General features: G+C 49.8%; 1 protein-coding gene across 7 annotated transcripts in view; it reads right to left on the bottom strand.

Moving 5' to 3' along the window:
- Positions 1-5,108: 5,108 nt before the first annotated feature.
- SETD3 (SET domain containing 3, actin histidine methyltransferase) overlaps positions 5,109-12,216 on the bottom strand; it is a 77,231-nt gene continuing 70,123 nt past the window's right edge. For 6 of the 7 annotated variants that reach the window (XM_032839515.1, XM_032839513.1, XM_032839516.1 and 3 more), the window contains 2 exons: positions 6,473-6,633; positions 5,109-5,570 (listed from right to left, as the gene is read on the bottom strand). In XM_032839515.1, coding sequence (XP_032695406.1) covers positions 5,139-5,570; positions 6,473-6,633 — 593 coding nt within the window. In that variant the 3' untranslated portion in view covers positions 5,109-5,138. Of the gene's footprint in view, positions 5,571-6,472; positions 6,656-12,216 lie in introns of those variants that run through there. The other variant, XM_032839519.1, reaches the window with a different exon arrangement.

Genomic DNA, 12,216 nt, shown 5'->3' with positions numbered 1-12,216 from the left:
CGTGTGAGGATGGGATGGGAGCTCTGGCAGGGGGCGGGGCACATGGGGGAAGGGGAGGAAACAGGGCACCATGCCCCGAGAGCAACCACCCGGTCGGGCACCCCGACTTCAGCAGCCCTGGTCAGCCTAGAAGTAGCTTCTCCAGGGCCCTGCACTGTTCAGACAGGAAAGGCTGCTCTGAGGTTCAAGCCACAACACGGTCCTCTTCTACTGGAACACTCTGGAAGGGTCGGGGTGCAGAAGGAAACAAGGGGTGAGACTCCACGCCAACCTGGTGGCAGGAGGAGGAGGCGTCCGCTTCGTGGGGGAGCCGTACAGGGCATGCCCAAGGGGCCGGTTCCTAAGCTAGACACCGGGGGTGCGGGGCCGAGCCGGCACGGCCGCGGAGCACCACCTGCACGGCCTCGGTGAGCGTGCCCGCGAGCAGGGGTGCGGCGGGCCCAGGCTGTGCCCGGGGCTCTCTACTGCTTGGACGTGAAAATGCGCGTCTTGACAGAGTGCTGCACACGCGCACGCACGCACACACGCAGCCGTGTGCACGTATGCGTACGTTCGCGTGTGCATGCTTGCATCCTAAAATGTATGCACACACACACGAGCACGTGGGAGCCGAAGCCGATACGAGTGTGACGACCTGCGTGAACGCCCCCGACTCCAGAAATCGTGCTCTGAGTCCACAAACACAGGCCTCTCTGCCTTCCTGCTTCTGAAGGAGACACCAGAGGCGGCACCTGTGTCTCACGGGGCTGGCGATCGCCCCTCCTTCCACCGAAAGAAGCTTCTTCATTCCAAGTCCGTAAAACCCCTGCTGGCAGCTGGGCACAGGCTTCGGGATTCAGTCCCTGCGGGATCCCTCCCGAGTGGGGACCTCCTGGCTCTCCCTGTCCCCGCCGCAGGGTGCACAGACCCCGAACAGCCCGTCGGAGGTCCTCCCTCTGGCATTTCTCCCCCCTCCCCACCCCCTGAATACCAGAGCACAGTCCACCCCTCTAATGACACGTGGCAGGGTCGGCCCCGATCCTTTGTTCAAGCGGCTGCCCCACCTCGAGGGCAGCCAAGGGTTTCCTGGGAATCTTGAATTACTCACAGGAGCTGCCATTGCATCAGGGTCACAACTCCCGCTGAGCCCGGGTCGGAAGCTCCTCAAACCCACGGACAGAGGCAAGCTGCGTGTCGGCAGAGCGGGGATCATTTTTGCTACCTGCAGTCCCCTGAACATTTCCTGCGTCCTGATGAAGGCTCAGACTTAGAGCAGGGCAGTAACACACATTTCCTAAATGTTCAGCAGGTCACCAGCCTGTGTATGAGCTCATTTGCTGGGCCCGGACCTGGGAGGGACTGGAAGCACGGATACCCTACAGGAGGGTAAGAACACGTCCAAGGGCTGTGCCTGGTCCCGTGGCTAGAAGAACCCGGGTCTGTGTTTGGAATCTACGCCCTGAGCCACCGCGGATGGCCTCCCCACGCCTCCCCAAAGCCAGTAGTAAACCAGAGCACCGGGACGTTTAGAACACCGTCTTCACCAGGGTCACCCTCGTGGGTGTCCTGAGAAAGTGCTCCCTCCCTCGGGGGCCCTCTGCCTCCCCACCCAATGGCCCCTGCTGTGCCTCTGTGGAGACTGTGACTGGGCCCACCGCCCCCTGCTCCGGGGACATCACGACTTCCTCCTCCTCAGCCTGGCGCACCCAGGACCAGCACTGCAGCGCCCGTCCGCCAGTGCATTTAAATACAATCCCAGTTACTCAATTTCAGTTTACGCCCAGGATTTTCGGGCTACATTACGTAAGGGGCTGCGGATGAAAACAATCGGCTGACCCTGGAGAGGCGACTGGATTCTTCTCTGTGCTGCCTGAAGCTGACATGCAAAGCTGACTGAGCCCAAATCCTGGCTCGGGGCATCCGCTATACCCGACTGAACGGGCCGGTTTGCCAGATCAGTAATATGAACACGGCACAGTATATCACGTAAAAAGCTTCTTCCCGTAGCCATGGTTACAGCACTTCAAGATCTGGGCTTTTTGAAACTCACCCCCCAAACCAGACGCCACGATGACTCCTCATTTTCTTTACGGACAGTCCTGTTTTTAGTGCTAAGCTCAAGTCACAGGTACTTTCTTCGGTTTTGGGTTTTGGGTTTTTTTTTCTCAATTCTTTCACTCCAATAAGTACATACTAACCACCATAGAAATACGGTAAGTCACAATTTACAGAAAAATCATTACGTTTAGTGGAGGCTTAATTCAGCATAACCCTGTGCATCGTACTGGGAACCTGAGAATATTTTTAATGTTTTACCCTATCTCTCTCTCTCAAAATACATACATACATACATACATACATACAGACGCCGTTGTGAGCCTGCTCTAGGAACTATTGGGGGAAGTCACCTATCAATTGCCAGTTTGCGTGGAGAAACTGGGTGGTTTTTCTAGGCTGGTGAAATCTAATTGCTAAGTGTTTACACAAATAACACACAAAGCTGAGAAACAGAAGCAGAGGCTGGCATCCGTCCAGAGCCTAGCCTGAACAGCCTCATATCCAAAGGCATTAAGGAAAAAGTAAACTTTGTTAAAATGATTTGAGAGAAAGGTCTATCTTCATGACAGATGGCCATGAGAGTTCTTCAATGCCAATTTAATCACTTTTCCTCAATTTTCAAATGCTTGAGCCATGGTTCCAAGTGTTGGTGCACCAGCATTGGCTCTGCGGCGCCCAAGTGGGGCAGGAGGGTGACTAACGTGTGCTGTGGCCTCCCCGTCGGCCGAGGGCACGTCCGGCCAACTCAGGGAAGCGAGGTTGTTCGACAGATACTCTGTCCTCCCACCGCAAAAAGTTCTGCCCTTGGGGCGCCTGGGTGGCTCAGCCGGTCATGATCCTGGGGTGCTGGGATGGGCCTCCATATGTTGGGCTTCCTGCTCAGCGGGGCGTCTGCATCTCCCCTTCCCTCTGTGTGCTCACTCACACTCTCTCAAATACATACATCTTTAAAAAACAAAAAAAGAGTTCTGTTCTTATGAGCGCCGTTTCTAGGTCACAAAGGCAAAGACTGTCCTTGAATCAGAGCCTAATTTATATAATCACTTTTGGGTCCAATTATCTGGACAAACAGACCTGCCACTGGGGGAGTTAGTGGTCAGAGCAATCTTCAAATTTTTAAGCAGGGACTTCTGAGAATCGCCGTGCAAGGTAAGAGAAGAAACAGAGTCCCGGGGGCTGTGACGAGCCCCATCAGCGGTGCGGTGCGGGCCAGGACCTGAAGCCCGACTCCCACCCACAGCTCTGCCGGCTCCGTCTGGACTCGCGTCTTTTCCGGGGAATATTCTGACGACCACCCGATCTCATGACACTATTTTACATCTCAGTTGTACATAATTTTTCCAAGGATGTATTTAATCCAAGACTTAACCTGGAAACCAACGAGAAAATATATCTACAGACATATCGGTGATCAAAGTCCTGGTCTCCGGGGGGCTTCGACGCCGGAGCAGACAGCGCCTCAAATGCGCAGCACTGCCGTTCGGAAGCTGACCTGTGGGTTTTACAGGCTCCGCGCATCTTGGGGAAGCGCTCGGATGCGAGCTGGCGGGCGAGTCTGCCGTCCGGGGCGGAGCTGCAGGTGGGAGCTGCAGGCCCATCGACGACGAGTTACCGGCGTCAGCCCACACGGGAAGACGCTGCCAGCGGCGTGGAAGAGTGACACCTGCCCCTCGTGTCTAACCACCCCCTGGGCTCTGGGAGACAACACGTCCTCGCGCAGGATTAAGCAACTCATCTGCAGACCCGCGTCTTCTCCGAGGAGAAACGGGGAGAGGTTCGTAAGACGACCTGCGTGCAGCACTGGTCAGCAAGACGGTGGGGCTAATAATTCACTCGGGAGTGATGCCCTTCACAGTCAGGACCTCAGAGACCATGTGCGAACTCACAGCTGAGGAAGACTGGCCGTCCGCGGCCTGAGAACTGGGGGCTTTCGGGGCTCACCATCCCGGGCCTTGGCCTCCCCAAAAACGTGAGAGCGCTCCGCTGGTGTGTGCCTGCTGCCGCCAGGCCCTCCCCAGGCAGCCCCTGCAGGCCGGGGAGCTGCGACCTCAGGCCCGCCCGCACCTCTGCCTCCCCGGGGCAGGCACAGCTCGGGCGCAGGCCCATTCACACGGGCTCCAGCGGGCTCCGGGAGCAAGCAGGATGCCTGCATCGAGGCTCAGTTCAAAGGCCCTGTCCCCACTTAAAGAAAAGGAATAGACAGAAAATATTAATCATGTTTTCCTTTTAATAAGGCTTTTTACTCAAAAGTGTAGCTCTGAAAATCTCTAGCTTGTTGTGAAAACCAGAAAAGCCAGGGAGCCGCCTCACTTCGAACACCGCCACGGCGAGCTGGGGGCGGCCGCCGTGCGCAGCCGCTCCAGGACGACGCGGGAAATCAAACGCAACACCTTAAAATCAGAGTCGACACTGAAAATCAGAATGATGCACGTCCTACTGTGATTCAAGGAGGAAGGACGAGTTCTTAACACAGTAAAACAAAACACAAAAGGTAGATGAATCTTTAGAAATCACTAGATGTGTGTGTGTGTGTGTCTTTATATAATTAGGATTATCATCAACATTTAAAACTATTAAAAATAAGGTTGCCACCTTCACTTTTCCTTCAGTACCAGGGTGTTGTTTTTTTTTGGGGGGGGAAAAGGTTTTCCCCCGACCCTCAAGTTGCCAAACCCCAAGGCCGTTCTGTGCTGTGCAACTACCCCGCCGCCCCCGCCGAGCCCCCAGAGTGCCGCCACCCAGTCCTGCTGGCAGGAGGCAGAGCGGCTCTCCCGGTTGTCAGGATGACAGGCCCACAAAAGCACAGCTGACAGCAGAACGCATTCTTCCCCAGGAAGAAAACACATTTGCCCACAATGGGTCTACAGAATCTTCCAAAGCACCTCGTGGTGGCTTGATAACTTGTTTTGCCCAGAAGCGAGATGGCAATCTTAAAGAGGGAAGCTAGATTTTTTTTAAATAACTTAAAAAAAAATCATTTTTATATAAAGCAGCAAAAACCTCTTTTCCTCTCTGCAGAAAGAAGAACGTGAACAAGAAAACACAGCACGTACAGGGACGGTTCGTGAACCGCACTCCCCGCCGACGGCGCCCTCTCCGGGCTACTGCGCGCTCCCGCCCTCCGTGCTGTCCGAAGAACATTCTTTGGTGCCTTCCGTCGCTCTTTTACTTTCCTCCTGACTTAAACTCTCCTTTTCTGACCTGGTCCCGTTGGGGATAGAGTTTTCGCCGTTCACGAGCCCGTTCTCCACGGCCTTCGCCCTGCTGACGGCCTCCGTGAGGGTGAGGGCCTCCTGCACGCCGGCCTCCTCCTCCAGGTTCCGCAAGGCCAGGGGCAGCCTGGCGCCCGCCGCGCCGCTCTCCTCACACCGGGGCAGTGCGGCCCCCGCCTGCATCTGCTTGCGGTAGTGCTCCCGGTTTGCGGCTGCGCTCTTCACCGCTTTTTCCAAAATCTCCTTTTCTCCTAAGCGCAGCTTGATGGCCATTGTTGCACGAACAGAAAGGTCGTGGTCTTTCAGGAAGGATTTGTCTTCCTGGGAAATGAAAATGAGCAAAATTAATTATAAGAAGCCTAAATCAGCAAAAGCACAGCGACAGAAGGCCAATCAGTTGTTGCCAGGGACGGGGACACGAGGGAAATGCAAGGGGTGACAGAAGGTTCTAGAACTTGACCATGGCGGTGGCTGCAGGACTATGCGCTATTATCAAATTGTACACTTTAGAAGCATACGTTGTGTTGTATTTAAATTACACCCCAAGAAAGTGATCATAAAACCAAAACGGTGAGCCTAAATCAAATGGGGTCCCACCACATCTGACAAGGAACTTGGCTTATTTAAAAATGGTTCCAAACGGGGCGCCTGGGTGGCTCAGTGGGTTAAGCCTCTGCCTTCGCCTCGGGTCATGATCCCAGGGTCATGGGATCGAGCCCCGCATCGGGCTCTCTGCTCAGCAGGGAGCCTGCTTCCCCCTCTCTCTCTGCCTGCCTCTCTGCCTACTTGTGCTGTCTGTCAGATAAATAAATAAAATCATTAAAAATAATAATAAAAAATAAAAATAAAAATGGTTCCATTGTCTGTCTCATGCATTGCCAGCCCCAGGGCTCAGCGATGGGCTGAATGAAGGAAGGAAGGAAGGAGGAACGTGTGAAGTTAGTAGTGCAATGGTAAACCTGGAAAGCACAAAAGAAAACTCAAAATTCCAGAGAAGTGCTGAATCATTTTGAAGATTCTCCTTCTAGCCAACAACGCCTCAATAGAATTCTTTTGGTCAAGTATAAATGTGTTAAGTAGGAAAATATTAATAAGTTGAATGAAAAATGTCAGATATACAACGATTTTGCTGACAAAAGCCAGTTACATTTAGGACGGAATCTCTTCTAAAAATCCCCGAAAACATGCCAAAGCTCAAATCCTCATTGAAGCCATCGAATTACCTCAATAGTTGTTTTGTATGTTTTTAAAAGAAGCGAGGCTCGATCTTCAAGAAATGTCCAAAGTCTGACCTCGTTGTCCCAGCTAACAGGATATTCAGAATTACCCAACGTGAAGATTCTGTCAAGAGCATTATCTCCCAGCAAATGTTCCTTCAATTCTTCTGCAGAAATACAAACAGCCATCTGTGAGGGAGGAAACAGCACGGCTTCTCATTTTAACAAGCAGCCCACCTTGGAAAAGATCTTCCCCAGCGACGTCACCCTCCTGTGGCAAAAAGCTCCCCCGGATCGACAGGCCTGGCCATCGCAGGCTCTCCAGAGAAAGTCAGGCCCAGCTTGCCTGAGTCGGGGTCCCGACCAAGCCTTGGCGCGGCCCTCCATCCCTTGTCGCCTTTATGAGGGACACTGAGGCTTTTAGACAGTTTCATAAGATACATTTTAAGGACAATCTACAGGGACACATCCCCTATGCTGACCACAGCGGGCTCGCACACCATGCGCTCAGTCACACCAGCGGGGTCAGACACACGTCCCAGTGCACAATGTAAACAGTACGAACAGGTGACGGCACCGCGATCCAGCGACCCTTCTAAATTTAAATCAGACTGGTGCTCACGGCAGCAGGGGACCCAACAAAGCTCTTTATCTCCTCTTACAACACATAAACCACAAACTGAAAGAAATAAGAAAATGGACTAGAAAAACCTTAATAAAAAATGCACCTCTATCCCTCACTTGTCAGGAATTTAAACGGAAATTACAAATAAACACCAGTGAACATCTCAATTACCTTGAAACATATTTAAGAAGAGGAAAGGACTGAGCAAGCGCTCGGAGCACTTCCGCTCCCGGCACATTATCTTCGAGACCCAAACATGCCGATCCTGTTCATGCTCAGGAAATCCGCCCCGACTCCTTATGTAATTATGAGACACTATCCCTTTCCGAGCACGATGCCCCACAGCTGTCACTATTTACAATTCAAACTGAAGAATGTGGTGCCAGCAAACCAAACTTTTATTAGTATTAGAGGAATTCAAAGAAGAATACATCAATTGTCTTGACATGACGAATTGTCTTTCTATGACTAAAGAGACACGAAAGACAATGAGCAGACCTACAAGGGTTCCAGCCGTTTGTTTCTTAAGGAAAAAATAAGTTAATCTAATGTTCAAAAGGGAGATTTATTAAGTGGCATTTGTTAGCAGAAGATCATGATAAAACTCAGGGGTTTTATATTTTGGATCCTAGTTTATATAAAGCCCTGAAAATTTTAAACATGCTTCCTCAGTGGTAGAGAGTTCTTTTCAGAAGCCCCCTCACCAAGGTCACCGGTTTTGTTTTCTTCCTAAGCCCACCCAGGTGCTGCCCTCAGCACTGGAAAACCAAGGGGCAGGAGCAGAGCCTTCTCTCTCTGCTACTTTTAACAGTGAAACTGGGCTCACTCACTCTACTGGGGACATGAAACCCCACAGGGGGACGTGAGGCTGCGTCACCATGTGACCGGAGGCTTCGTGAGTAGCCCCTTCCCCTGCTTGCCTGCAGCTAACAAAGCCCTGACAGATCCTCTCTGTCCCCACGGGGGCTCTGCGCCTTCGCCCGGCACCACAGGAGCGCTCGTGTGGTCACCCCAGAGAGTGGGCGGTGCCCTCGCTCCTCAGCCTGGCTCCGTGTCAAACCCTGGTTCGTCTAGACCCCCGGAGTACCAGGATCTCTTCCACGGATCCTGTTCTTTGTAAACTAGCAGGAGCCACATGGGATGCCTGGGACGTAGGCTCTGGGTGAGGAGCGCCAGGTCCTGGCGTGGGGCCTCCACCTGCTGAGGGCCAGGTCACTCCTGCTCTGCGAACCAGACTTCCTGCATCAGTCACGCCCCACAAGCCTCACAGGAATGAACATTAAGTCTGCAGCATGCTGAGCACCATCACAAACGACAGGGACGAGTATCACCGTCATCTCTCTTAGCTATAAACTCCTTCAGGATATGAACTGTGACCTTCGATTTTCTACCTTGCCTCGTATGCAAGAAGAGCCCACAGGACACCCTTGACTCGGGTTCGCTAAACTGAATCGATGGGCCCCAAAGTACACACCCATCGGAAGCTCTAACTTGAGGGGCAGTGAGTCTCTGGCAATGTGGCCGCTCAGAAGGGACAAGTGCCATCTTGCCGCTCTGTGGGCTCTGTAGTCGGCGTCTGCGCTGCCTGTGTCTGGGGACGGTCTCAACCACCTCCACCCTGATGTCAAACCCTGGACTGGCCAGCATTTCTCCTGCATCCAGACGTGAGGACAGGGGGCCGAGGACCACAGAGCCCAGCAGACTCCCCGCCACAGGCCACAGTTTGCCTCTGCAGACCAATCCTTTCCCGGCCGCTAGGGCAGCTTCCTGCGGAGGAGTGACTGTTCGGTCAGACGGTAACTCACTTGCTCACTTCTTCCTACCCAATCTGGTTTGCATAGGATTTAAGTTAGTTTACAAGAGCAAACACACGCACGCGTGTGCGCGCGCGCGCACACACACACACACACACACACACAATCACAAGTGAAACCTCAGGGAAGGGGATAATAAAGATCAGAGCAGAAATAAACGATATAGAAACAAAACAAAAACAGAAGACAATAGAACAGATCAATGAAACCAGGAGCTGGTTGTTTGGAAAAAATTAATAAAACCGCTAAACCTCTAGCCAGACTTACCGAACAGAAAAAGGCCCCAAGTAAGTAAAATCACGAACGAGAGAGGAGATGTAACCACCGCCACAGAAATACAAACACTCTTAAGAGAATATTATGAAAAATTACAGGCCAACAAATTGGACAATTTGGAAGAAATGGATAAGTTCCTAGACACATAAAACTGAAAGACACTACCAAAACTGAAACAGGAAGAAATAGAAAATTAAAGAGACCAATTACCAGCAAAGAAATTGAATCAGTCATCAAAAGTCTCCCAAAAAACAGAAGTCCAGAGCCAGAGGGCCTCACAGGTGAGTTCTACTAAATATATAAAGAAGAGTTAATACTTACTCTCAGACTATCAAAAAAATATCAAAAGAAGGAAAGCTTCCAAATTCATTCTATGAGGCTGGCATTACCCTAATAAAGACAACACAGAAAAAGAGAACGACAGGCCAGTATCCCTGACGAACATGGAGGCAAAAATTCTCAATAAAATGCCAGCAGATCGAATCCAACAGTACATTAAAAGAATCATTCACCATGATCAACTGGGATTTATTCCTGGGCTGCAAGCGTGGTTCAATATTCACAAATCAATCAACGTGATGCGCCACATTAATAAAAGAAAGGGTACGAACCATCTGATCCTCTCACCAGATGCAGAAGACGTATGTGACAAAGCAAAGCATCCTTTCACCGTAACAATCCCTCAACAAGGGTTTAGAGGGAGCAAACCTCAGCGTCACGAAGGCCGTACATGGAAGACCCACACCTAACATCACCCTCAATGGGGAGACACTGAGGGGTTCTCCTGTGTGGTCAGAAACAAGACAGAGATGTCCACTCTCCCCACTGTTATTTAACATAGTCCTGAAGTTCTAGTCACAGCAATCACACAACAGAAAGAAATAAAAAGCATCCAAACTAGCAAAGAAGATGTAAAACTTTTACTATTAGCAGAAGACATGATACTATATATAGAAAACCCAAAACACTCCACCAAAACCTCGCTAGAACTGGTAAGTGGTTTCAGTGAAGTTGCGGGATACAAAATCAACATACAAAAATCTGCTGCGTTTCCATACACCAATAATGAAGCAACAGAAAGAGAAATTAAGCAACCAATCCCATTTACAACTGCGCTGAAGACAGTAAGATACTTAGGAAGAAACCTAGCCGAAGAGGCAAATGATCAGTACTCAGAAACAGCGAACACGTACGAAACTGAGGAAGACGCCAAAAAAAGCAAGGACAACCCATGTCCGTGGACTGGGAAGACAAATACTGTTAAAGTGTGCATACTACCCACAGCAATCCGCGCGTTTAGTGCTGTCCCTATCAAAAGGCCAGCAGCATCTTTCACAAGAGCTAGCACACACAACCCTGCAATGTGTTTGGAACTACAAAAGACCCGGAGAGCCAAAGCAATCACGGAAAAGACAAAGCTGGAGGCATCACAACTGTGGACTTCAAGTTATACTACAAAACCGCAGTAATCAAAACAGCACGGCACTGGCATAAAAACAGACACAAAGATCAATGGAACAGAAGAGAAAACCCAGAAATGAACCCACAACTACATGGTCAATTAATCTTTGACCAAGCAAGAAAGAATATTCAATGTTAAAAGACAGTTTCTTCAACAAATGTTGCTGGGAAAACTGGACAGCAACATGCCAAAGAATGAAAGTGGACCACCTTCTTAGAGCACACACAAAAGTAAACTCAAAATGGATCACAGGGGGTTGGGGGGGGGTTATGGACATTGGGTAGGGTATGTGCTATGGCGAGTGCTGTGAAGTTTGTAAACGTGGAGATTCACAGACCTGTACCCCTGGGGGAAAAAAAAATATATATATATGTTTATAAAAAATAAAATTATAAAAAAAAAAAATGGATCACAGACCCAAACGTGAGGCAGGAAACCATTAAACTCCTAGAGAAGAACACAGGCAACAACCTCTTTGACATCAGCCATACCAACTTCTGAGGCAAGGGACACAAAAGCAGAAATGAACTATTGGGACTTCAACAAAATAAAAATCTTCTGGAGAGCAAGGGAAACAGTCAACAAAAGTAAAAGGCAACCTAATGAATGGAGAAAGATATTTCCAAAGGACATATCTGGTAAAGGGTTAGTATCCAAAATATATAAAGAACAAACTCAACACCCAAAAAATAAATATTCCAGTTTAAAAATGGGTAGAAGACATGAATAGACATTTTTCCAAAGAAGACATGCATGGAAATGGCCGACAAACACATGGAAAGATGTTCAACATCACTCACCATCAGGGAAATGCAAACCAAAACCAAATTGAGATACCACCTCACACCTGTCAGAATGGCTAAAACTAACAACACAAGAAACAACGTGTGTCGGTGAGGATGTGGAGAAAGGGGAACCCTTGTGCACTGTTGGTGGGAACACAAGTTGGTGCAGACACTGTGGAAAACAGTATAGAAGTCCCTCAAAAAGTTGAAACTAGAACTACCCTATGACCCAGCAACTGCACTACTAGGTATCTACCCAAAGAATACAGAAATACTAATTCAAAGGGATATGGGCGCCCCAATGTATACAGCAGCATTATCTACAACAGCCAAACTATGGAGAGAGCCCAAATGTCCACAGCCTGATGAATGGATAAAGAAACTGTGGTATATATACACCGTGGAATATTACTCAGCCATCAAAAAGAATGAAATCTTGCCATTTGCAACAACGCGGACAGAGCTAAAAAGTATAATGCTAAGTGAGATAAGTCAGTCAGAGAAAGACAAATACGATATGATCTCACTCGCAGATGGAACTTAAGAAACAAGACAAACGGGCAAAAGGGAAACAAGAGAAACAGATAAACCAAGAAACAGACTCTTAACTCTACAGAACACACTGCTGGTTACCAGAAAGGAAGTGGGGGGTGCGGGGGAGACGGGAAATCGGTGATGGGGATCAAGGAGTGCACCTGTGATCAGCACACGCATACAGGGGAACCACCATGTTGTACGTTGTACACTGTGTGTTAACTAATTGGAATTTAAATAAGAACTTAGAAAAA

The sequence above is a fragment of the Lontra canadensis genome, unplaced genomic scaffold (assembly GCF_010015895.1).
Source record: "Lontra canadensis isolate GAN:19392208 unplaced genomic scaffold, GSC_riverotter_1.0 scaffold108, whole genome shotgun sequence".
Taxonomy (NCBI): domain Eukaryota; kingdom Metazoa; phylum Chordata; class Mammalia; order Carnivora; family Mustelidae; genus Lontra; species Lontra canadensis.
The sequence above is the reverse complement of the archived record's forward strand: the minus strand, read 5'-3'. Positions and strand labels throughout refer to the sequence as shown.